The 27222-nt window shown below is 45.3% G+C and overlaps 1 protein-coding gene across 4 annotated transcripts in view; it reads left to right on the forward strand.

The window, feature by feature from the left end:
• Positions 1-27222, forward strand: part of LOC110477866 (glutamate receptor ionotropic, kainate 1) — a 103449-nt gene that overhangs the window by 69022 nt on the left and 7205 nt on the right. For 2 of the 4 annotated variants that reach the window (XM_021544024.3, XM_021544025.1), the window contains exons 8-16: positions 5418-5525; positions 6204-6248; positions 8834-8947; positions 9941-10144; positions 10529-10752; positions 13697-13815; positions 17611-17828; positions 21775-22000; positions 26675-26925. In XM_021544024.3, the coding sequence (XP_021399699.2) occupies positions 5418-5525; positions 6204-6248; positions 8834-8947; positions 9941-10144; positions 10529-10752; positions 13697-13815; positions 17611-17828; positions 21775-22000; positions 26675-26925 (1509 nt within the window). The remainder of the gene's footprint in view (positions 1-5417; positions 5526-6203; positions 6249-8833; positions 8948-9940; positions 10145-10528; positions 10753-13696; positions 13816-17610; positions 17829-21774; positions 22001-26674; positions 26926-27222) is intronic. The other 2 variants (XM_021544026.3, XM_021544027.1) reach the window with 1 other exon arrangement.

Here is a 27222-nt window from a genome sequence, read left to right on the forward strand (position 1 = left end):
GCTATGAAATGTCTGAGATCAAGGCTCTGCAACAGCCCATTAAGAAATTTTTAATGAGAAGTAAATCCTTGTCAGAAGCTGTGTCTCTCAGTGACCCAGCACCATTCACAACTGAAGGATGTTCTAATCTTTGAGCCCTTCTGGAGGCATTTGCAGGAAGTGCTCCTTACCCCTGTTCAGACGAAAAGGTGCTTGTTGTCTGTCTGCAGAGGGCAAATAGGGACAGAAAGGATGATCCCACTTTTTCTGAAGGAAAAATGGGGGTAAACATGAAATATGTTTATAATTGAATGACCAAGTTCTGCTCATGTCCCTTCTGAAGCATAAGATAAAACCCCAGATTATGATTGTTTTTCAATTATAATCAAAACCAGCGTGAGCTCCCCTTGTTCAAATCCAGCCACAATTAAAAGAACTGTAGAGAAGGATAGGGATGCAGAATGGATTCTGAGTGACTGTTAAATGGCCTCAGGCAGAATCACAGAGAAAAATCTCAGAGATTGAAAGAGATCTGAAGAGATTTCAGTTCCTGCTGTGTTTCTGAGGAGATTAATGCCAAGCACTGAGACCAGGAGGGAGAGTCATCCATCTGCATTCAGTACTGGAAGGAGAAGGAACTGGAGGTTTCTCCTTACAGTAAAAGTAGAAATCTAAATTATGACAGAAGGAAAAGCAATCCATCTGCAGAGGTATCCATCAGTTTGTTGTTTCCGACTGGCAGCAGCTCCAAACACAGGAGCACAAAGAATCTTGTAAGAGAGCAGAATATTTCTGTTGTTTAATGGTCTTTGATTACTCCCAGAGTCAGCATGTCAGAGTGATTTTTTTAATGGGACTCCAACCCTGCAGAGTAGAACAGATAAGAAGGAGAGAGCAGTACAAGAGCCTGATGCCAGAAGAGCCAGGAAATCTCCCCTGCTCTCTGAGACAGGGTCTGTGGAGCAGCACCAAAATCTTTGTGCAATGACTGGGAAAAGATAACAACATTTTGCTCCAAAACATGAAATAAAACATTTTCTGCTGCATTTTTTCATTGCATTTTAGCAGTGAGCCAGTGACAGGGTGCTGGCTGGATTTATTTTCTGGGCTCTGGTGCTACAATATTCAGTTACATCAAATTGAAACAGTTGTTTACTTTGGTAGGGCTTCACTCACCAGATAATTTAATATTAACACTTGATAAACTCTCACTAAAACAATCTTTTTTCTTTGTTTCACTTCTCATAAACTTTACTTCTAGTCCATGAAGTGCATTTCTGCTATGAGTCTATTAATGGCTGTTACTTTGACCTGAAAAGTCTTAATTAGCAGAGCAAACAAAACAACTGCCTGAACTGCATCCCATGGTGCTGTATTAGGAAATAAAGCTCAGCTTCCCGAGAAGACAATGAGGCTGAGGGCAATGTCAATAAGCATTCTTACTCTGAAATCAGATTTCAAGTGGAAAAGCACTTATTTATGGAATTATCTATGCCCAGATTGCAAAGTAATTGCAGGATTGCATGCTGAGAATAAATGCATATTGAATTGATAAAAAATTATCTGCAAGGTACTGACACTGTGACAGCCAAAATCAAAACAAGATGTTTGACAAAAAGATTACATATATTTTCTTCCATTCTGTTTTCAGCTCATCAAATGTTTCCTGTGCAGTAGATTTATTTATTAAAAAACAAAACAAAACAAAAAACAAACAAACAAAAAACAAACAAACAACAACAAAAAAAACCAAGAACCATTATAAAGTTACTATATCTGATTATACGGTGGATGTTTTGATATTTTCTTTGATATTTGATACACAAAACACAAAACATTTTTTCAGGACATATTTAATATATCCAGGCTGACTCAAACACAATGTACAGGTCACATTTTCTATTTTGAAAGTCCAATATAATCCCACCCCTCCAGCCATGGAAAATGCACCTTTCTGCCTCTCATTTCCATTCCAGTGTTGCTCAGGGAAAGGCCAGGACTTTTCCTGGATCTCTTCCAAGTAAAGAGGCTGTGTAGCATCGTAATTCTCAGTTTATCTTTATAGATAAAGCCCTGTGCTGGTGAGTGCTGAAATTCTCTTTATTCCATCAGTTATGCCAGATTTGGAGCAGGATAATGGCAAAGTCATACCCTAACTCACTGTATTTCATAATCCTGGGGGATCTTTGTTAATAAGAGGATTAATTGTAAGAGCTGACAAATTGATGTGTGGCTCATCACACATGATTTCCACTCCAAGGAGAAGCAATATCACTGTCACTTCAATCTGGCAGCTCTCTCTGCAATTCCAATAAATCAGGGGCTTTCTCTTCCCAAAGGAAAGAAAACCAAAGTAAAATTAAACTGGTCTTGGTCAGTAGCATTTTGGTTATTATTTATTTATTATTTATTATTATGGTGGTATTGTTATTTATGGCCTTGGGAGGTTTTGTTACATAAGAGGGAACTGAGGTGTTCTGAGCATTTTAGATTTAGGTGTTCCTAGGTTTTTGACTTTTTCATTCAAGTGTTAGGTACTATCAAAGCCCTCATCAGAAATTTGGGAATATTGGTTCCTTCACCCCTGTAGTTAATTAAGAATGTACATCAAATCAATAACTTATGTTCATTTTGCCTAGGAACTTCTGATAATAAATAAACAGATTATAACTTCAAGAATTTAATATATATTCCATGGGTCAAAATAACCCCACAACAAAACAGAGTAGGCAGGAAAATATTCTTATCTACAATTAGACTTCAGCTTCTGAGTGTACTCCTTCCACAAGAAACAGTCCAGTGACTGATTTCTGACCAAACTCCCATTAAAACCAGGGAAAAACCAAGCTGATTGCTTGCCTTTAGGGAAAGGTTTCCAAATTTTCAAGTTGCACTTAAACAGCCAGAGAAGAAAAAAAGAGAGAGCGAATAAAAAATACAGGTCTGTTCTACAGAATGAATAACTGGATCTGGTCTGTTTGGGGAATTTCTCGAGTCAGTTTGGACACCGCTGCTAGGGATGCATGGGGTGGGGTTGTTTGGTGTCTGTGTAGGGCAGGGGCTGGGCTGGGTGATCCTTGGGGGTCCCTCCCCACTCAGGATATTCCATGAGTCTCTGATACATCTGGAAGCAGCTGAACTGATTGATCCTGGGATTGAACTGTTGACTGGCTCTGGCTGGAATGGAGACTGCTGCATTGATCCAAGATGGTGAAGTGGAAATTGATACAGACCCTGTGATGTGTAGCAATTGATGAAACTTCTCTGTTTGACCTTGGAGGCAGAGTCAGCTCCATTCTCCTGTTGTTGTTATTTCCCATCAATCTATTGGCAGGGATTGTAATTGGAATATCTAACCCCAGAGTTCAGCTTGTGCTTCCCCCACAATCCCCATCTTTTCAAGCAGTGAAAGCAGGGGATTTGACATTAAAAGCAGGGAGTTTCACAGCTCACATTAGGTTGCTTTGTGTATTTTGGCCATGGCAGGTGCCTGCCAGCCTCTGAAGGTGGCTGAAGTTGTGTCTGTAGCCTGTTCTATCCATTCCCTTCTTGATGTTTTGTAAGAAGTCTGGGCAGCTGCTCACAGTGATACTCTTTGATAAATTACCTGATCAGGTTCCAATTCATTTTTTATTATGTCTTATAACACTCAATGTGTCACCAGAAACATAAAAATTGCTATAAATCCTGTGTGTGAAAGCATGGAATCCCAGCCCTGTGATAAACACACAGGCAGCTCCTGGCTTTTCAGGAAGTTCTGCTTCATTTCTCTTTGTTAATTAGCAAGACCTCTGCATATGATGCTTTCTCTGTTTTGCTTTAGAGGCAATAAAATAAAAATCATAAATTAAATTCATCATTCAGACGGTATCTGAAGTGTGTTCCTCACCATTAGGGTTTAAAAATCCCATCAGCATTTAACCCTTCTGAGAAAAGTTCCCTGGAACTTCTGAGAAACTGGTCTCTAAAGAGGAGATTTTATAAAATGTTCCAACTTTATGAAAAAGACATGGGGGCACATCAAAGGAATAAAAATACAGTCTGGAAAAAGGGATGTTAGAGATTGAAATTCATCCCTATGTGTCCATATTCATCCATATGATATCTTGATTATATCATGTTAATAAATAAGTAATAAATAACCCTGCAAGTATTTCAATGTTCACAGCAGAGACTTGTGTATACTCCCAAGTCATTAAGATGAAAAATCTCACAGCAAATTTGTTGCATCAAGGCTTTTCCATTCTTTGTTACTTAAGTGTGCATCAAAGTCTTGCTGTTTCCACAAATTCCTAATGCACCAGATTTGCCTGAGACACGTGGTGAGAACTCCCCAGCATCTGAGATTAAATTCTGCAGATTCAGAGCTGGAATTCTGATTAAAGAGGGAGGGGGACACCAGCCTGTAAGTGTGATTTTTTTTAATGCAGCTTTACCTCTGTTCTATGTCTCCAATAAATTAAATGAGGCAAGGAACGATGTGTGATGGAAAAGCTTGTAATTTAAAATTATATGGCTGACACACAAGAAGGAACAATACCATCATTTATCATCAGCTCTTCTTGTATTTCTGACAAATTTAATCTAATGGGGGACCTCCCAAAAATAGATTATCAAGATTGTCTGCACTTTTAAACCCGTCACTTTGTTTTATGGATAAGCACCAGCTTTGGGGACAAAATGGTGGGAGGGAGGGAGATCTCATTTCAAGGCAAATGGACTGTGTGGGAGGCTCACAAGATACAGGAGATTGAAACTGTGGAGAAAGTTCATCCTTGCCCTTGAGCCTTCTCTCTAAAGAAGGGCTCCCCAGCATAGGGAACCCTCCTGGCTGTGCAGGACAAACCCAAGCCCTGGTGCCAGTGTTTAAAACAAGGATTAGGATTCACTAGGTTGGGCTGGAGCAGAGAAGTGCTGCTTGGACCAGACCTGCTCCTCTGTGTGCTGTCCTTCCCTCTAGGTGTGACATTCCATGGCCTTACCCTGCAAAGCTTTTATGGGGTCTCTGTGACTGGCTGGGTTTCTCCTGGAAGCTCCAAGGCCCAGCCCCACAGCTTGGACAGAGCAGACTCCTTTTTAGTTCCTTAGTGAATTCTTGTGCAGTGCAGAACTGCCCTGGCTTTGGGCACATGCAATTCCCCCTTTCTCTTTGGTCAGTCTACGTTTTTTTTATCAGTACCAGACATATGTAAATCAATGTAAACTGTCACAGACTTGTGTCTGGTTGCAAAATGCAAAACAAATCAGAAAAAAGCTAAATAACAATATAAAGGGGGTTTTGTCAGAGTAGCAAAGCCACATATGCTTAAAAACTCCCAAATTTGGAAGTGATTGGATGCTGTGTTGCATTTAAATTACAATTGTTATTAAGAGTTCTTGTTATGGGTTCAGAGTAGCTCCTTCTGGGTGCCACAGGCAGGGTGTGTTTGTGTCCCCAGGCACGGTGGGAGGGCCTGACCGGGCGCATCACCTTCAACAAAACCGATGGGCTCAGGAAGGACTTTGACCTGGACATCATCAGCCTCAAGGAGGAGGGCACAGAAAAGGTAAGCAGGTCTTTTGTAAAAAAACATGGCAAAAAGTTCATTTGACAAGGGCATAGTTCCTCATCTTAAAACTCCTGTGACTGGGGTAAAAAAACCCCACAATTCTCAAGTGATTTGAGTCAGAGTTAAAGCAGAGCTGCTAAGATTGGGGTTTTATTTTACAGTGCATTTTGAGGTATGGGAGAGGAATGTGGGGCAGGCAATACTTATATAATGGAAAGAATCATCTTAAGTGCACCTCATTTTCAATTCTTGCTACTGCAACTGTGGATGGTAAATTCATATATAGAGATAGATAAATTTATATAGCAGTGCACAGATAAATGTGACATGAGGGAGAGAGGAAAGAAGGTACTTGAATAATAACCTCAACAAAATGGAGTTGCTGTGAATTCTCCAGGTTTCAGAGACTGGATTAGTTCTCTTTCCCTTTTCTCAGCCCTCAGCCAGCGATATGGGCTGCCCTGGGGGTGGAAGCTGCAGTTGTCCCAAACCCCAGCACAGGTGACAGCAGCTCCCGAGGCTGCTGGCCCTTGCTCTGTGTGCTGGCTCAGCTCTGGGTGGTAATTGCTGACGGGTTAATGGAGAATTTAACTGCAATTGCTCCCACACAGCTCTCCAGACAGCTTCTCTCTTCATTTTTAATGAACCACTCTGTTTATTTTTCCCTGTACCAAGGCTGCTGGCGAGGGTTCTAATCATTTGTATAAAGTGTGGAAGAAGGTTTGTACACAGACAGGTGATGCCAAAACCCTGTGGGCTGGGTCTTCATACTCAGCCTTTGGGTTTTAATGGTGACTCTCCTATTGCAGTTTAGAGACAACAGTCTCTCTGAAAGCAGGAATTTTCCTAGTAGTATAAGTTTTTCTCCACTTGAGACACTGTAATTGCAAAGACTAAGAACATCTTGGCAGGATTCAGCTTTTTCACAAAATCAGGGTGTTTAATTATTATTTTACTTTTTGGGATCTGTGCTTTTCCCATCTTTGAGTAAAGGTCCCTGCTGCAGCAAAACCAGCCCTTTTCTCCTGTGCCATCCTCCCTGATCTACTTAAAATTTACCCTGAGGGCTAAAATTACACTAATTTGGATGTGTATTGGCATCAGCTCCAAAGTCTGGTTTAATGTGCAGGGTTGAGGTCATTTTTCCCCACACAAACCTCTCAGTGCTGGCAGCATTCAAGCATTATTGCCTCAAAATGTGGATGACTGTGTTATTAGCTCCTTACAGAAAAGAATAGAAGTTATTAAGTGGGTGCTGTCATTCACTAACATATGGAAATTGGGACTAAGATTGTTTATAAAAGATGTAAATTACCCTAGGAATCTCATCCCTCTTTGAACATAAGGTGCTTAAAACACAAAAGTGGGATTTGGAGACCAGCTCCACGCACTGCTCTCCATAGGACTTACAACCCCTGGTTGCTGTTCTATGAGGAGAAGATAAAAACTGCATCCACTAAGTCTGAAGTGTACTGCAGTCATGAGGCAGAAACTTTTTATAGTGCTTAGAATTGTATTTTGCCCATGGTTCACACAGATCTCATTATTCCACACCCCTCCCTCTTGCACAGTTTAGAAAGGTTTTGGGTTTTTGCTGTTTTTGTGAGAATAGACCAGTATAAAACACCCTCTCCAACCCTTTCTGTGTTCTCATGGAGCACATGCACCCTTAATAATCCAGTTTAATCTCCAGCAGATCAGGCTGAGGCACAAAGGCCCTCTCCCCTCTTTCCTGGGGAGCAGATCATCCCCTGCCACACAGAAGCGATCTCCCTTTGGACTGCAGGCATCTCATGTTTGCTGAACTGATTTAAACCAAATTACAGTTGGCTCAGAGCATGGGCTTGCTGGGAAGGGCACATGGCACCTCTCACACTTGTCACTAAACTGCGAAATATCCCCTGGACTCCCCCAGTGATGTCCTACCTCAGTCAGATCCTTCCTCCCCCCTCATGCCCCTCTGGCCAGGGTTGTCTTGTGGTGCTGTCCCTTTGCCCAGATGTGCAGTGCTCTCCTGGTGTATTCTGTGTGCTCTGTGACTGTGCTGCTCCCTGGTCTCCTCCTCTTTCCTCTTGTCCTCCTCTTTCCCTGCTGCCAGACAACAAACACATTCCAAGTCAGTAACAGTGAACAGAAGGGCTCATCCACCCTGGTGCAAATCCAAGGACACTGGATATTTACTGTATTCCTGGCTTAGGCTGCAATAATAGCCAACATTTTATCTCCTTTGTAAATGTGTGCACTTTCCAGACCAGCTTCCCAGCCTGATCTAGTTTTGGAAACAAAGGGAATGACTGACAAATGCTTGGCATAAGCATTTTTTTTAATGGCATGGGTGTCCCCATTAAGAATTTAGAAAAAAAAAAATGTTTGTGAGGGCCAAAAGCAGTGGCACCTGGGGACACAAACCCCAGTGCTTGAAATGATTGTGCTCTCCACAATGCCCAGTACACAAATTAAACTCTTCCTTGCCTGGAGCTCCTCACATCAGCCCTCAGCCAGGCTGAGCACAAAAACCCAAGGGCAAAAGCACTGGAGATGCTTCTAGCCTGCATCTAAGTTGGGTAAATATTGATGTGAAGAAATAACATGGTTAAAATTTCTGCCCCCCACAGCGTAGATCCAAATCCTCTGAAATGACAAATATCTTCCCTGGAGGCTTGGATTGGGCAGTAAATACTGGAAGTTTTTACTGTCTCCGGGGCTGGAAAGGAATTTGCCTTTGGCCACTAATGTTTGCTGAGCAAATACTGCTCAGGGAGTGAAATGTATGACCTTGATAGCTCTGGCACATCCAGGAGTCCAGGAATGACAGAATAATCTTTGCTAAACCTGCTGAAGGCACAGGGCAAGCAAAATGCCAGTGTAACCATCAGTCTGTTCCTATGTATCTACTCAGGCTTTTAACCTGTTCTATCAGAAGAGAGAGGTTTTGCCACCTCTCAACTCCACCATAGACAATTTTTTTGTTAAAAACACATAAAAATAGACACTTTTTTTTTTTTTTAGCAGGGAACAAAGCCAGCATGTTCCACTTTAGTAGCCAGATGGCCACCCCAGCACTGCACTGCCAAGCCACATACTCTCAGTGCTCCTTGGTTTGCATTTGTGCATTTTGCAGTCATTGCCTGGCATTTCTGAATCAGCCTGTGATGCTGCTGCCTTTCTCCAAGCTGCTGCCCTCTTCTACCATCAATCCCTTTCTGAGTGATCCCTGAGACCAGTGCTGGAGGTTTAGGGGATTAGAGCAGCTCCCTGGGGGTTTAGGGGATTAGGACAGCCTCTCACTGCTCTCCTCTGTGCAGATTGGTGTCTGGAACTCCTACAGTGGCCTTAACATGACAGACAGCAACAAGGACCGGTCCACCAACATCACAGACTCCTTGGCCAACCGCACACTCATCGTCACCACCATTCTGGTAAGGCTGCCAGAGCTCCATATTTAGGCTCAGGATCCACACATACATGAGATTGACTCCAAAACACCACACTGCCAGTGGAATACTCCCAGGAACTTCTGCCTCCAAAATTGTTTCACCTTTTCCTGCATTTCAGACAAACCCTGTGCACTTTTCCTCCCAGAAGAAGGAACACACACATTCAGCTTTGTGGTCATTGCCTATACATCCTTTGTTTTACTGGGAATGGGACAAAGAGGGCTGAAGGGAAGTGGCAAACAGCAGACAAACAGATTGAGTCAGTGTGCTTACTGTGAGGAATGGAAAAGGTTTAACTGGGTATTTGGGAAATGCTCTGCCTTGTGCTCTCTACATGCTCAGTAATGCCACTTTTTTTTTCAATTCCTCTGCCTAGTTCCTGAGGAGGAGGAAAGAGCTCAAAGGCTCCTTCTATGTGTCTATTGCCAGAGGTGTTTTGCCACATTAAACTGCTTGCCCAGATCTTCTTATATCCAAAATCCTATGAAAGGGAAAGCAAAAATGCACTTTGCAATCTGTTTTTGCTGTTCTCCATTCCCTATTCATTTAATTTGAAGATTTTTCTCAGTAAAGACTTATTTTTCACAGAATACAAAATGCTAGCTTCCCTATATGGTTTTTTTTTCTGTTATTTAGGATCCTCCCTCCTTCAGTATCCCTTTCTGTCCTTGGAGCGGGACAATGCAGGGTCCAGACCCTGGGTCTAAGTTTGGAGTTGCTGGGCACAACTGGAATTAAAGCTCCTGGGAGCTACAAATGGTCCATTCCACTGAAAATTAGGGCCTTTATGCTCATCACTAATTCATTCAGTGAGTTTATTAACACACCTAGAAGAGCTTTTAGTGCTCACAGTAAATGTCTGGTTTCCTTGTACTTGCAATCCCTTTGGAAAATATTAGCATCATTTAGAGAAAGTGATCTCATCTGAGCCAAGGCTCACATCTCTCACTGCCTGCCTGCTGTGTTTTCCTGCAGGAAGATCCCTATGTGATGTACAAGAAGTCTGACAAGCCCTTGTATGGCAATGACAGGTTTGAGGGGTACTGCCTGGACCTGCTAAAGGAGCTGTCAAACATTTTAGGCTTCATCTATGAAGTCAAACTCGTTTCTGACGGCAAATACGGAGCCCAGAATGACAAGGGAGAGTGGAATGGGATGGTCAAGGAACTCATAGATCATGTAAGACTGAACCCTTCTCTCCTCTCTGCTCTCCTTTTGCCTGAGGTATTTTGTATCTGAAATATTTGCTCTGGTTTTCACCTCTCAGAGCCACTGCTGTGTCTGTTTTGCCACGCATCATAGTAGGAATGTCTGAATGAGCACTTTGCAGGTGTTGGGAGGAAATGTCCATCCATGGCCATGTCTCAAACGTTCCCTGCCTTGTAAAAAGAGGAAATGGAATGTCACACCCCCACACACACACAAATACCCTAGAAATGTTAAATTTTGTTGAATTTTAGCCAGAAGTGGTTTATTTTTTAATACTCAGGAAAGAAATGGAGGGAATTGCAGAGGGTTTCCTGAACATGAAGGAGATGAGTGTTTTCCCTTTTGTGTTTCCAGAAAGCTGACCTGGCTGTTGCTCCTCTCACCATTACCTATGTCAGAGAGAAAGTGATTGATTTCTCCAAGCCCTTCATGACGCTGGGAATCAGTATCTTGTACCGGAAGCCCAACGGGACCAACCCTGGCGTTTTCTCCTTTTTAAACCCTCTTTCTCCAGATATTTGGATGTATGTTCTCCTGGCCTGCCTTGGAGTCAGCTGTGTCCTCTTTGTCATTGCCAGGTAAGGCCAAGACAGAGTTTTGGACGCACCTACAGCCTCTCCCCTCACAGGTATTGGATGGGCTCTGGAGTACCATCCTAAGGGGGTTACCCAGTCCTAAAAACTTTCTGCAAATTCTTGGTATTTTCTCATCAACACTGCTTTTCTGTATTGCACTGAGGCTTTGTTTTCTTTAAGGGCTGTTCCAAGCTAAATATCCAGCAGGATGCATCAGGAGGCACCACCCCAGCAGATATGTGCTGAAAAGCAGTTTGTTACTTGCATGTAGGCATTTCCCTTTTCCACTCATGGTGCACACAGTTCATAGGTAAAAGATGCAAAAGGTGAACCTAGTTTTGCTGGTGGTCCAGCCTCAGTGGTCTCTTCCAACCAAAATGGTTCTGTGCATTAGAGGAGAGAGGTCATGGGTTAACTTCCCAGGTGGCTTGAGGTGAAAGAGAAGTTTATCCCTCCCAGCAGCTGCGGGGCTCTGTGCAGTTACTCACCACTTCCCATAGCTCCTGCGGTGCCTCACTGCACCATAAATAATAACTCCACTGTACACAACCCATGATCTCAGTCATGACTAATCTTAAATCTGCTCCTCTCTGGCAAATTGACTTTTCTGCACTTGTGTGCCAAGGCTGAAAACATCCCCCAGCCTTCTCCACCTCAGAACAGTGGAAGGGAACACAAATGCTTTCCTTGAGCTGATGCCTGAAAGCAGTGCCTAGTTAGATTCAGCTGCATGGACTGAAGAAGTGAAATTGTGTTCATGTTAATTTAGATTTATACATTTTAAGCTAAGCTGCTCTTGAAATCCACATAAAGAGCTGTCCATGTCTCCAAATACACCAAGATTTCTGAAAGATTTGCAAAGTGTTTCAGCAAATATTGGTTGCTTTTAATAACACCAGAAACCATCCACTCTTAGCACTGTCACAGTAAATTACATGGCTACCCACATTTTGACATCAGTTCCTGGAAAACAAATACTTGGGAATAATTTACACAGACTGGAAGAATCCTCCTGTCATTTCTTTCAACTTTTCAGCAGCTGAATAATTTCTCATTTGTCTTTGAGCCTTACATAGCCCTGTCACTGTTACATTAATTTTTAAACTCAAACACTGAAGTTTTTATCGCTGTGAAGGGTTGCAGACTGGCAAAGCTCTGTTCCAAGTACACTGCCAGTGGATGAACAAGGTGTTTTCTGCCAAAATTTCCCTTTCAGCTAATGCCATCTCAGCTGTGCTGTTAGTGAATGTAGACCCAAGTAGCTGAGCCAATAATGTCACACATACCCTGTGGAAAAAGGTGCTTGGGTGACCTTGAGCATCTCACCTTTATCAGAAACCTCAGCACAGCTGCTGCTGAAGAGGGAGAAAACCAGGAAAAGGCCAGGGGAACAGAAGGTCTAAGCAGTGAATTCTGTTGAACTGTAAACCAGAGCTCAGCACAGCAATAGAAACACAAGAAGAAAATAATTTTTTGTTCTGAGGTGTAAAAGAGACGTACACCCTACTAACATTGAAATACATACGCAGAGCTAGACAAACCTTCCCAGTCTGGAAGACAAGGCTTTGCTGCCAGAACTTCATGGCCACTTTCAAAAGCCCTTTTGCTCTTTCTGTGATGGAGACATTTGTTTCCAAGTCATTGAATGTGGTGGTTTTCTGAAACCCTGCAAAATTCTAGCCTTGGGCTTCCCAGGCAGGTCAGGGCAGAGGGATTTATTCTTCTTCCTGCCCTGTGTGAACAATGTGAGGGGAGCTCTTCACTTCTAGGGCTGTTGGAAATCAACTGGTTCTAATTGGGAGTCTCTTGTGAAGGATGTATTTCCCTCTGTGTGCATGAATTGAGTCTGGTCACTCCACAACACCTGCTTCCATTATTACAGCAGAAATTTGAAACATCTAACTTGGGAATTGCTTTTCTTTTGACGGGTGCATGCAGAACTGTTGTAACTTGAACCTGAAAACTTTGTCTTTTGTCATGATTTTTTATACTCTTGTTCTGGGTATTGTGTAGCTGGTGGCATCCTAAGCTACATCCTCTCCCAATTAACGGGTTCATTATTACCAGTCTTCATTACTTCAGCCAAGCAAGGCACTCTGCTCTCAACCGTGCATAAATTCAATGCTTAATTATATTGTTGCAACAGTAATCAGGATGTGTTGGGTGAAGTTAAATTAAAGCTGGGTGAGTCAATTAAAGCTGCATCCACATGTTCCCTGAGGAAGCCATGCAGCAATGGGGAGCCCAAGTGGGCACCCTGAGGAGGAGCAGCCCTCGGGGTGCTTCTGCTGGGTGTGTGCTTAGCCCAGAGCTCTTCCAGGGATCCCCTGTGCAGCTCCCATCTCGTGTCCCTATGGCTTGGGGAGCTGCCTCCTAAAGCTGGGGAGAGCAGAGTGCTCTGAAGGCCCAGGCTGTGGGGCTGGTCGTGTATGTGCACCTGCTCCAGAGTGGGACTCCATGGTCCTGGTGTATCCCTGCCAGATCAGAGTATCCAGTGATTGTGGGAACGCTGGGCAGCTGCTGCTGCAGGGAGAGCATGTCCAGCACACACCGACAGTGAGAGGTGCTGCCCTGACAGGGCTGCTGCTCCTTCCTTATTCCCAAAGTGCACCCCAGAAGCAGCCCCATGGCTCCCAGCAGTGCCCTGTGAGTGGAGCAGGGAGCCATGGGGCCGTGGCAGGGAGGAGAGGAGAGGAGCAGCAGCCCCATGCCAGGCCTAGCATCATGCCATCCATCGCTCTGCAGCTGATCCACAGCTGGCATGGGGCAGTGCTGATGTCCAGAACACCCTTCATGTCAAGCTCTCCTTTGGCACGGGTCAGTCCTCCATGTCGGGTTATCCCATGCCTGTCGCCTGCGTGGTGCCGTGCCGGGGTGTGCTGCTCAGCAGGTTTGCTGTGTGTCCTCTGCTAGATGTTTACAGACTGTTTTGTGTTGACTGCCACAGGTTTACACCATATGAGTGGTATAACCCCCACCCGTGCAACCCAGACTCAGATGTGGTGGAAAACAATTTTACTTTACTAAATAGTTTCTGGTTTGGAGTTGGAGCTCTCATGCAGCAAGGTACACCGGTTACACTTCGTTCTCGCACACGTCCCACAGTCTGCTCAAGGGCTTCTGTGCTGGTAAACTCCACCCTCTGTAAATGCAGCATGTACTGTAAAACCTGATCTCACACACACAGAGTAGCATGAGGGAAGGAAGCTGTGTCCCACTGCCACTGGGGTACTGTGCAACCCAGGCTAGGAGGAAGGAGGGCGAGCATCCCACAGAAAGGGGAGCATGCAGGGCCACACAGGAATTCTGCAGCTGACATGGAATTTAATTGCAAGAGGGATATGAAGTGCCTCGTGCTGAAGTTGAGTTTATCAGCATAAGAGTTTGGACAACAAGAAAAATGTTGGGCTCCATCCCAACACAAACAGCCTTAGCTGCCCTAGAAGAACTGTTCCAGCTGCCAAACAAGGAAAAATGCTCTTTCTCCAGAAGGGTTGTTGAGTTTGTAGGCACTTGTCAAACATGTTTAAAACCAACACCAAACCCTGTTTTTCTATGGCTTTTCTGCAGGTATGAGTCCCATCCTTCTGTAAATGCATCCATCCCTAGAACTTAACCCGGTCACAAGCCCCTGTTACTGATGATTGTGGAAACAGCTGACATTTTATTCAGATGCCAAGGAGGGGCAGTGAAGCTTACTCCATGTGGGAAGTCAAATAGATCTATATACTAACCACATTTTTTTTATGGCATTTATGTTCCAAGGTTTCCAATTAAATCACTTTTCACCAAAACTGGGGTCCACTGAAAAGAGAGAAAATGTTTTCTGACAGACATTTCAAGTTGAATCAAAGCTGAACAAAAAAGACCCCATCCCACAGCAATCAAAAAGGCAAAGCCCAGCAGTACCTTGATATTAAATTCCAAAACATTTAAGTAAGGAATGTAAAACTATCTCTACATTCACACAGGTACAGTTTATTCTTTCCTCTTTAACAGACATGAGTAAAACAAAATAAAACATAAAAAGGATTATTTCCTAGATGTGGTAGAGAATAAAGTTTGTATTGACCTAATATGCACTTGCTTTTAGTGGTGCATTATTGTATTGAGAGGATATAGAGCTTCCCCACAGAAGTTGCTTTGAAGGAGGTTGGATGAAAGAAGAGCATTTCTGCTTTGTTTTGGAGCTTTTTGTTTTGTTTTCCTTCCAATTTGTCAGTAAAACACAGGCTGAGGTTCTACAGTACCAGGCAGGTGTGTGTATCTAACTGTGGTTGCTCTGTGTGTGAAAGTGCCCCAGAATTTTGTGTTTCCTGTTCTGCCATTTTTGGAGTTTACCATCATCCACAGCAAACTGTGGGATGCAGTGTCTGCTCGTTACCACTACCTTGGGTACATGACAGTCAGCCCCAACCAGACTCTGCTTGTCTTTTAAGGAGATTCAAAGCAAAACAAAAGAAAGAGAGAAAAAGAAAGAAAGGAAAAAGAAAACATTTGTAAAGCAACACAAATGTTTCCATGTACAAACTTGTGGTGTGATTGTCTGTGCATCATGGTCATGTGAACAGTTTGGACATGATGGGAGCGGTGGTGGAAGTCTGGGTCTAGCATTGCACTCCTCCTCCTTGGCAGCAGCTGCTCGTTATGCTTGACTGGAAGCCACTTGTGATTAAATTTTAAAATGTGATGATCAGACTTTCTCTTTTCTACAGAGCGTGAGCAAAGTCTGGATCAGGATTGGCTGTCATGTCTGCCATAAAAAGGCACTAGAGAGACTTCAGCAAGTATTGTCTCTGCCCCTGAGTCTTGCTGACAATTTTGATTTAGATGCTGCTTCCCCTGTTTTTCCCCTGGAAGTCTCAGATGTGTTTGCATCCTCTGAAAGCATCCAAACAGGGCACATTTCATCCAATCCATCCAGGGAAGCTGTTACTATCAGAAAGGAGAGCTGTCCCTCAGAGCTCAGCTCAGCCAGAAATGGGGCAGGCACTAGCAGAGAGCACCCATGAGGAGCAGAGTGGGGATGGAGCAGATCCAGCTGATCCCCCAGCCTGGACAGCAGGGGAGGGGGATTCTGCCCCAGAGCTCAGGTAACACCCCACCTGCAGAGCTGCCCCAGCCCTCGGGACTTGGCAGCAGCACCTGGAGCTGCTGGAGAGAGCCCAGAGGAATCCATGGAGCTGCTCCAGGGCTGGAGCCAGGCTGGGAGAGCTGGGGGTGCTCACCTGGAGAGGAGAGGGATCCAGAGAGAGCTCAGAGCCCTTGCAGGGCCTAAAGGGTCTCCAGGAGAGCTGGAGAGGGACTGGGGACAAGGGATGAGAGTGACAGAGTAGGTTTAAATTTGATATCAGGAAAGAATTTGTATGGCTGCCTAAGCTTAAAAGCAAGAATCCCTTCAGGATGACCTGAATGAGCACAGCTTTTGCAGTTCAACCCCATCTTACAAATAGAGAGCAATGAGGAAATATTTCATTGAATTAAAAAAAAAAATCTAAACAGGAAAGCAAGAAAGCACAGCAGAAGCCCAAACACAATGCCAAGCAGAGCTACAGCTATGGAAAAAAGTCCATTTGGCCTGGGAAATTTCAAGTGAGAGTTTTTGCCTTCAGACTGCTCTCACTGTTTGGCAGTTCTGTCAACACACTCCAACCCTTGGGCTAAGCTTAGCTTTGATCTTTAAGAGACACAGCTTTGTGTTTACAATACAGCTCCAATCTGTTTGCTGGTTGGTGGGGAAAGTTTCACCCTTTCGGTCTCTGCGGCAAAAGTCACATTCAGAGCTTTTGCAGAGTCTGAAAATGTTCTCTGCAATGTTGAAATTTCTTGCAGAACTCACTGAATAGCTGAGGACACATAATATGCCAACATGTTTTTCCAGTAATAGAAAAATGTTTGCCAAATCAAAAGCTTTAGTCCTGAGCATTCTGTTCACAGGCTCTTAAGTGTTTTCTTAAGTCCATCCCTCATCAGCAAAATAATTATGCAAAAACTTAACTTTGAAGTCAAATTACTTAGGTGGCCACCTAAGAGCTTTGCTGAACCCCACATTATGCACAGAATTCAGTGGGACTGGCCCCCCAGTAAAAGAGCAGAAAATTTGCCCCAGAATGCTTAGAAACACGAGTATCTCTATGGCTGAAACAGAGGTTATCTGAGCTGCCTGGAAACCATTGCAGTGCTGGTAACACATGCTGCTCTCTGGGGATTTATGGCAATGGCAGAGAGCTGCTCAAATCTGTTTGGAATAATGAGTGTTAAATTCACTGTCCAAAAGTTTGCCTCGCCCTGAGGATCCAAGGGATGTGCCCATCAATCCTCTAATTTTTTCAAATGTGAAGCACATGTTGCTAGTAAGAGGTTTTGTGGGGGCTGAGCTGAGGTTCACTGAGGTCACTGGAGCTGCATTGATCTCCCTGTTGGTGGTGAGATGTGTCGATAGGATGCATGGGGCTGGCTCCTCCTGCGAGGTATTTCTGTCAGGCAGCTGTGTGCAGAAGAGCATTTGCTAAAGAGCTCTGGTTACAGAATTGATTGCAGTGTGCGGGCACAAAGGGACTCCAGAAGCAGACAGAAATACCAGAGTAGCTTGCTGGGGACATACAAGATTAATATCATAAGGCTGGTTAGCTCAGAGAGGTAAGGGGCTTAGACCCAAGGATAATTCCATTTGTCATGTATCATGGCACACATCCCCTTCCCAGTGTATTACCCTTATAAATGTCAGCTGTGCATCTGTGAGATTTTTGTTGAAATCATTTTATCATGCTGCAGCTCATAAAAGCACTCTGTGCCTAAAACCAGGCTGTGGTCTCAGGAAAGCCTCATTTTAATATTATTGTTTTGATGGTGTTGTAACAGGATCAGAGCTGATGCCCAAAGCTCTTTCCACCAGAATAGTTGGAGGAATATGGTGGTTTTTCACCTTAATCATAATCTCATCCTATACTGCCAACCTGGCTGCCTTCCTGACCGTGGAGAGGATGGAATCTCCCATCGACTCGGCGGATGACTTGGCAAAGCAAACCAAGATAGAGTACGGGGCTGTCAGGGACGGATCCACCATGACCTTCTTCAAGGTAAGGTAGCCCCGGGCAACCGCGGAGCCGCTCCCCGCTCTCTAGCGGGGCCAGGAGGTGGAGCCGCAGCATCCCCAGGGATTGCAGGGGTAGGGAAATGCATCATTCACCTAAAACCAAGGCCACAGCATCCCCAGGGATTGGAGGAGAAGATAAATACATCAAGTACCCCCAGTCAGAGACACAGCATCCCAAGGAATTGGAGGAGTGGGTAAATAAATTATTCACCCACAGCCACAAGCACAGCACCACGAAGGACTGGAGGAGAAGGTAAATACACCAGGTATCCCAGCCTCAGTGGATCCTTCAGCACCAGGAATGTAAAACCCAGCAAGTTTCCCCCAGAACACATGGAAAACCAGCCTGGCAGTGAAGTGCACTGAAGGATAAACCCATCTGGCTGTGATGGGAGACAGGCTATGGACATGGGGATATTCTCCTCCAGCTGGGATGCTATTTCCTTCCAGCCACTTTACTAAAAAGCAGCTGGAAAAGTCTGCTTCTCCTTCTGAAAGCCACATTTGCACCACAGTAATGCCACAGGAAAATGCATGTTTGTTTGTCCCTTTTTTGAATGCTCCATGGTCAATATTACCCAGATTATCAATACAGGGGCCAAACACACGCACCTGAACACATCAGCAAGTGAAAAGTTTTCCATGGCTAACTGGTAGACAACTGTGATAATTATGTCTTTTTTTCTTATTTATTAGTATTCATTACATACAAAATGGATAATCTCATAAAATGTCAGTGTAAAAGCCAACAAGCTATAAATACAGAATACAAGCACAAAAATCCTGTGACAGTCTGAATTACTTAGCAGCTCCCTCAGCAGTGTCAGCAAGGAAGTCAGGCTCAGGATGAGCCCAGATCAGGCTTTTCCCTGTAGTATCTGAGGATGGTGTTCATGGAGTCACACACAGAGCCTTGCAAAGGCATGAGACTTGGGGAAAAGCAGTTAGGCCGAACAACATTTGTCACAAGAGATGTCTCACTCTCTGGGGACATGCCAAAAAGGCAAAAATCAAAGATTCCTGTGTCACCTGCTCCAGGTGACCCTGCCTTGGCAGGGGGGTTGGACTGGGTGATCTCCAGAGGTCTCTTCCAACCCCAACCATCCCGGGATTCTGGGATTCTATGTAGTCTGTCCCTGCTAGTGCTGCCAAGAGTGAACTGCCCCTCAAGGCTCTCCTGTGGCTTAACAGAGAGGTCTCCTTGCTGAAAGACAAAAACCAACTGCAGCATTTTGCCACAGTGAGCTCCTGAAATGATGAGCTGACATTTCCACTGAGATGTTCCAGTAAGGCAAGCTCTGGATTCTCCTCTGGCTCTTTCATGCCCAAAGAAGCTCACTGCCATTGATATTCTGAAGTCAAATTTACCTTCAGAGACTAAATTTCAAATCCTGTTGCATCCCTGCATTTTTATAGGAAATAGGTTTTGAAGCTCTACATGAGAAGCTCAGAACAAATTTCCTAGAGCTGTTTTTAGTTTTACACTGATTTCTTTTTGCACCATTAATCCTGCAGGCAGAAATACGTAGGCTTAAAAGCATGTGAGCTTCTAAAAGAAAACATTCAGACAAGGTGGTTAAATATTTATGCACTGCATGTGCCAGCTTCCTTGTGCCTGAAATACATGTGCACAGCAGCACAGGGGAAGGACAGTACAGAAACTGGGTATGGATTCCCTGGCAGGGGGATGGTGACACAGTGAAAATGCATGAAAAATGCAGTGTCTCAGAAGTGTAAACACTCAGTGTTTTTGTATTACGGAAGCATTTCTGTATCCTCACAAGATTAGGAGTCCTGCCCAAAACTTGAAATAAAAAATCCTGGAGTAGCTCTCTGCACAAAACCAGCTACTTCTGTCTTCAGAGGAAGGTTCTGACTTTGCCTCACTCAGACTATGAAATTCTGCATCTACTCCTTGAGCTAAATAAACACACACACCCCCCAGGGACGGAACTGAGAACTGGGAGAAGGCAGCAGGAAAGAATTCAGGCAGTACTTACTCCGCTCCCTCACTCCTCCCAGGGTACAGCTGAGTTACAGCACCTCTGCCGTGACATTTTAGCCTCTGCCCCTTTCCTGGGAGCTGTCCTATCCCCGGGAGTGCTGAAGTGCTGGAAACGGAGAGGGAAAGGAGGGATCGCTGCAGCAGCAGCAGCAAAAACACCCTGAGGAGTGAGGCACAGGGCTGGGTGCCCTGGGAAGGGTCATTGCCTCGAGTGCTTTCTCTGCTGCAAGATGCGATTTGTCAAACCAAATTATACTAAAGCCAAGGAATGCCAAGGGGAACAGATTTTTTTTTTTCAGACCGACGTTTTTCAAAGCAAACTACAGCGTGCTGGGCATTCCTCACTGTGGAGGGGCAGGAACAAGGGAGTGACATGTAGGACACGAGGGGCAAAGCCCAGATCCCTCTGATTTCCAGGACATGTATGGGGCACACATGGAAAAACAAGGTTTCTGGAGACGTCAGGCACAGAAAAACGCAAAGCAGACTCTACAGAACTTTGATTAAGGACTTTGTGCTCCAAGTAGCAGCAGGAAGCCCCTGGAAGATCAGATTACACAGGGTAACTGCTGGATGGGATGGAGGTCAGGAAGCATATTAGAAAAGCAAGGTACTTCCACCGCTTTTCCAAAGCTCCATTTGCATTTATTCAGCCTGACATCACTTGTAGTTAGTGGTGTCTATAAGGCCCGTGCTAACAGTTGTAATTGCCCACTGGTTTGGAATGCATCGGTGTCCCTCTTGCTATAGTTTCCCCAGAAAAAAAATATTCTGAAGATGACATATTCTTTGAGGAAGTCACTTTTCTGCAGTGACTTTTCTTCTGTGTTGCAACTTGTGCCAGCTCCTGCCTTCTCAAGTGCAGATATGTTTCCACTAAAATTAATGAAAATTCAAAGGCCAAAATTTGGCACAGGATCCATCCTGAGGAAAAAAAAAAATGGGAGCTGGCAAGTTGAGAAGCCAAGATCTTTCTTACTGAATAAGGAATACATCCTTTCACTAAATTCACTGTCAGACTCAGTCTAGTGCATAAACATAGCATCAATTTCAAAAATATTCCCAACTGAGCTATGAAAATGGTTCCTACTTTTGTGGAGAGCCACTTAACCACCTTCAGAGTTTAGTGGTATCCTGTGGCTCACCAAATTGAGGTGGAATTCAGGTGGCATTCAGAGATACTGAATTTATAGGTAAGGCATATTAACATTTAAGGCTCAAAGAAAGAGAAAATCAACTTCTCATGTGAACTCCCCTGAAGCTGGTGTTTAAAACTGAGCATGGAATCAGCTGAGGTGGCTGTAAACCAGAGACAGGGCTTTAGGGACTGAGGAGACACTGCCCTTAACCCCTGTGGCAAAAGGATCATGTCCTTAAGTCTGACTGCAATGGGAAGCACAAAGCAGGAGTTTATTTGGTCTGTTTCTCAAACTTTATCCCTGAAGTACATGACTTCAGGCAGGTGATGTGAACATGACAGGGGCAGATAAATGCTCTGTTCATCACCAGGCTCTTGGAGCAGTGGGTGTGCCCTGGCAGGTGGGAGCAGAGTGTCCCAGGGCAGCAGTGTCCCAGGACAGCAGTATCCCGGGACAGCAGGGTCCCAGGACAGTAGTGCCCCGCTGCATCGGGTCAGCTGCCTGCATACTGCAATCCATGGAGCAGTATGGGCCCAGAAAACTCCAGAGCACTTCACAGCCAGGCCAGTAATGAAGTTCCTGGCACTGCAAAGAAAGTGGGAAACAAGAAGAGATTCCTCAGCATAAAGCCCAGTAAGAGGGAAATGATGCTGGAAGGAAACACTGCCACCAGTTCCCTGTTGCTCTGGATATGGTACCACCATTGAGGCTGGGGAGGCTGAGAAACATCTGGCAAGGGCAGTTCGGGTGCTGGTGTGATCCTGTGCCTCCTTTTCCCTCTGCAGAAATCAAAAATCTCGACGTATGAGAAGATGTGGGCGTTCATGAGCAGCAGGCAGCAAACAGCGCTGGTGAAGAACAATGATGAGGGCATCCAGCGCGTGCTCACCACCGACTATGCCCTGCTCATGGAGTCCACCAGCATCGAGTACGTCACCCAGAGGAACTGCAACCTCACCCAGATTGGGGGGCTCATCGACTCCAAGGGCTACGGTGTGGGCACCCCCATTGGTAAGAGGCTGGGGAGCACAGCCACAGTGTCCCCTGAGGCAAACGATCCACTCAGCCTTGGGATCTCAGAAACAGGACAAGGGAGAATGGATTCACACTGACAAAACCAGGGCTAGTTGGGATGGGGCCTCCCCCAGCTTCCACCCCCAGCTGTGAGGGTGGGAAGACTCTGGCACAGGGTGCCCAGAGAAGCTGTGACTGCCCCTGGATCCCTGGAAGTGTACAAGGCCAGGTTGGACGGGGCTTGGAGTAGCCGGGACAGTAGAAGGTGTCCCATCTGACTGGAAAAGCTTTAAGATCCCTTCCCACCCAAACCATTCTGGCATTCTGTATGAGCCCCAAAGAAAACTGCTTACTCAAAACACTGAAATCCCTGATGCAGAACCTTGAAGTTGATCCTCTGTTCTTTGGTGTTGCTCTGAGGACCAAAAATTCATCTCCTTCAATGCAGAGTTTTAAGACTCCAAATTTCTCCAAACTCTCTCTGGCAGACCTTTTCTAGCATGTCCAGTACCCTAAGATCTTCTAATTGTACAGCATTAAAAATTGTGTCAGATTTTGGTGCTGTGCACTTCAGAACAATTGGCACTGGGGAGCCAGGTTTTGTCCTGTGTTCATAGAATTCTGGAGCCACAGAAGGGTTTGGCTTGGAAAGAATCTCAAAGCCCATCCAGTGCCATCCCCTGCCATGGACAGGGACACCTCCCACTATCCCAGGATGCCCCAAGTCCCATCCACCTGGTGATTGGTTCATCCATTGTTTGACAGAGCAGATATAAATAAGGGAGAAACACTTCTCCACTTGGAACTGTCATTCTTTGTGGTGTTGAGCCCTGTAGACATATTGTCACAGACATGACATCCCAAGTATATTTTTCCACTGGCTGTGTGAGAACAGCCTTGGCACCCTGAGAAAAGTGATACAAAAGCTAAAATCCCCAAGAATGACAAACTCATGGCAAGAGTTTCCTTGTGGTTATAAAGCTGCCACACTTTAAGCCAAGAACAATGAAGGGATAATTGGAACAGATGGCAATCTTTAAAGACAGTCAGCCATTGGAAATGCAGCCATGAAATATATTTATAAGATGTTTCTTGTATGAGAAGTGCACCTTCATTTTTTTGTTAAGAAAAACCTGCAAAATTCAGGGGAATAGATATCCCCAAGCACTGTGGAATAATCCAGCATCATTAAGCATCTCATAAACAACTGATTTCATAAACAAGATAAACCTACCACTACTCAGAGGGACCCCTGAGGCTCTGTTATTTCTCTCAGAGCATTCAAAATTATTGGCTGCAGAGGCTGTATAGGAAAAAAAAAATTAAAAGGGTTGTCTGTGACCTTTAACACCAGATCTTCAGCAATGCTTAACTAGCCTACAGGAGAATGTAAAACCACAGGGTCTGTGACTCCAGAATTTCCAGTGAGGGAGCTGGCCACCACCTTATGACTCCTGAAGAAACAGGGAGGAGAATTCTTGAATCTGGGAAATGTATTATTTTATCAGAGCATCTTCTGCAAGTAAAATACAGCAGTTACAGGCATCAGGAGGAATTTCTCCACAGAAAGGGTGGTCAGACCTTGGCAGTGAGATTTGGAGTGCCCATTCCTGAGGGTGTCAGAAAGGCCTGGCACTCAGTGGTCTGGGCTGGGGACAAAGTGGGCACTGGACACAGGCTGGACTCGGTACTCTCAGTTCTTTTCCACTCTCAGTGACTCTGGGATTCTGTGTCAGGGCAGGTTTAACTCCAGGATCAGTGCCAGGCTGATGCAGGTAATTCTAACACTAAAGTTCTTCCCACTTCCTTGGGAGACTGCTAAGAAAGGAGATAAATTAATTTCTTGGCCTAAGAGGTTTGTTAATAGCTCAGAGGCCATAAGTAATGTGCTGAATATTTAAAGAGGTGTGGAGATGGATTTGTGGGTGGTGTTAGCGCTCACCAATAAACTACCACCAGTGCTGCTCTCCAGGCACTCTTGACAAACTCTAAAAGCCCGTGCAGAAATCTGGAGGTGCCTGTTACCCTCCAGATGAATTGTGGTGCGGCTTTCGGGGGTCATTTGCGGCTGTGCCCCGTCCCTCCCCAGCCCCCCGGGACCCTCCGGCTAGCTGTCCCCTCCAGGGACCGGGGTTTGCTGCGGTCCCACTGCACTGGGCTCACCAGGCAGCGGCTGGGTTAGCATGGTTCGAGCGGCAGCGTTGCCTCAGTCGCCGCAAGGGATTGGGATAAAGAGACAAAGAGAGGTCAATTGTGTGCAGTCCAGAGAGATTGTATTGCCTGAACAGTTGCAGGGACAAAAGACCCTGGGATACTACCCAGATACAGTTTTATAGAGCAAAATTAAGAGATAAGGTCTAAACAATAGAGACAGTGTCCAGCTTAGGCACATCAGAATCACCCCAGGGTTCAGGTCAAATGGGAACTGCTCAGGGGTGGGGAGAAGGGGGTTCACAGAGAAATGCTGAAGCAAAACTTTCCTGAAACAATGGGGCATACAGAAATGTATCTTTTCCTCAGTTTCCCATTCCCAAGGCCTTTCTAAAATCCTTCCTCCACACTACCATGCCAGCATGATAGCAATATCTCCCTCTTCTTTACTTAATAAGATGAATGGTGCCTTGGGAGAAGGTAAACTGTGGCTCTTAAACTGCAGTGTCTTTCTGCTTGTCATCTTCCCACCAATCGCCTTCCGTGACGGCAGCAGCAATGAAAACAGGTGTGGAAGCCTTCGGCTTCGAGGTGATGACCTTGGAGATGATTCACTTAAGAATCCCAAATGCTAACAGAACTAAAAACAGTGCAACTAGAAAGTAAAAGATGTCTTTTAAAAGAGACACTGCCCACCCAGAAAGGTCCCAGTTTTTGGAGGTGTTTCTGGCCTATTTTCTGTGCTGTTATTTTTGGGTCTTTAACAGCAAGCACACAGTTCATCCATTCTTACAGCAGGCACGTTTTCCTCTCAGAGCTGGCTGCCCCCTGCAGTGCTGGTCTCTGGCTTCCCAGATGGATTTGGGATAGTCTGACACATGTCTCCTGGCAGCTGTGGTCACAGCATGGCCCAGTGCTGGCAGTGCTCTGGCCCAGAAGCAGCTGAGTGGTGGCACAACAAATGAGGAGCTGCAATGTTCCTCACGCTGTTCTCCTCAGACAGGGCTAGGGAATGAAGGAAATGGAGAGCAGCAAAGGGGACATGGATCCATGGGACAAGTGTTTTTTACAGCATCCTGCACAGTAAAATAAGGAGCAAAACTGAAGCTGTGAAGACTATTTTGATGCATAAGGACTCAGGAGTGGTGCCTCAGTGAGATTTTTCTGAACTGCCATGTGATCCCTGCAATTCTGGCATATATTCTGCCTTAAAGCTTGGTTTGCCTTGATGGAATTCAGTTTGCAAAGCCTTTAATGTGCAGCAAAATGAGGCTTTGGTGAAATAGTAGTTGAAGAAAATCTGAGAATCACAGAATGGCCCCGACTGGGAGGGATTTTGAAGCCCATCCAGTTCCATCCCTGCCATGGGCAGGGACACTCTCCACTGTCCCAGGCTGCTCCAAACCCCAGTGTCCAGCCTGGCTTTGCACACTTCCAGGGATCCAGGGGAAGCCACAGCTGCTCTGGGCACCCTGTGCCAGGGTCTGCCTACTCTTATAGGGAAAAACTTCTTTCCAATATCCCACCTAATCCTACCCTCTGGCAGTGGAAGCCATTCCCCCGTGTCCTGTCCCTCCATGTCTTATTAATGTGCTACTAAAGGAGGGGAAAGGGAAAATAAGTAGCTGCAGGGCTTTCAGCTCTGCATTTCATCCCAGACTCCAAACGTTTCCAGCTGTAGGGAGTACAGCATGGCAGGATTTGGGAGCACACATGTACCTTCGGAGCCAAACAGCATCTCACAGAATCACAGAACCATTCTTACAAGTCCACCCTCCTTGCAATCACAAAATACTGGTCCCACAAAGTCTCTCTCACAAACAAAGGCTGCAGGTTTTTGGAAGATGGAGAAGCTGAGCAGAGTGTGTGAAAGCAAATCTAAGCGGACTGAACCACCCAGTGTGACCCCAGTCCTTGCCAGACGCTGCCCAGGCCCATAAAGCTGAAGAGCCTGCACACACATCATTTAGAAAATGGTGGCCTGCAAACCAAAAGCATGAAATTGTTGCTATTTTCAGCTTTCAGGGTCACTATTGTTGCAAAGCACAATAAAAAGTACTTGTCCACACGGTGTTCTCACAAGCTGTAGTTAGTTGAGGTGGAGCTGTGAGTGTAAATGAGAAGAGAAAATGTCTGTGGACTCCTCTGAGGCAGCCCTCATTTACAGGCAGCAGGAAAAACCAACAGATGCTGGAGTCAATAGAAGGGGTGCAAAGCGGAAATTCTCAAAGAGTGCTCAGCAATATTCAAATATGATGTGGAGGAATGCCTTAGCAGGAAAACCCATTGCCAAGGCTTAAATAAACCTCACTAGGAAACCCTAAAATTATCATGAATTCTCAAATATCCGCACCAGTGGAGCCTTCTGCTTCACAGTCCCCAGGGCAGACACCAACAGATTCCCCTTCCCAGCACCAGCCTTTCCAGCTGGAATAATCCCCCTGTGATAAGGGAGGCTTCTGCCTCAGATGGTGGCAGCTGCTCCCTGCAGCACTGCCAGGCCTCGCTGTCCCCTTGCAGGGTCCCCATACAGGGACAAGATCACCATCGCCATCCTGCAGCTGCAGGAGGAGGGCAAGCTGCACATGATGAAGGAGAAGTGGTGGCGAGGCAACGGCTGCCCTGAGGAGGACAGCAAGGAAGCCAGCGCCCTCGGGGTGGAGAACATCGGGGGCATCTTCATCGTGCTGGCGGCAGGGCTGGTGCTCTCGGTGTTCGTGGCCATCGGCGAGTTCATCTACAAATCACGCAAGAACAGCGACATCGAACAGGTGAGCAACCCCTCCCTGCTCCTGCCAGGCTGAGCACGGGGGCTCTGCAGTACACTCCTCCTGGATGGAGTGTGCATTTCCCGCTGCTGAGTTCTCAGCTGGCGGTCCTGCCTCTAATGACAACAATTAATAACAACACAGAAGTGCCTCACCCACTGTCCAATTAGTGCTGCTTAGCAGGGCAGTGCGGAACAAGGGCAATTAATTTCTCAAACAGTTTCTGGTTGAACTTCAGGATTTCCAACATAAATTACATTGGAAAGGAATAAAACACAACTGGGCTGTTGGGTTTTTAAT

Source organism: Lonchura striata, chromosome 2, assembly GCF_046129695.1.
Source record: "Lonchura striata isolate bLonStr1 chromosome 2, bLonStr1.mat, whole genome shotgun sequence".
In the NCBI taxonomy this organism is placed as follows: Eukaryota; Metazoa; Chordata; class Aves; order Passeriformes; family Estrildidae; genus Lonchura; species Lonchura striata.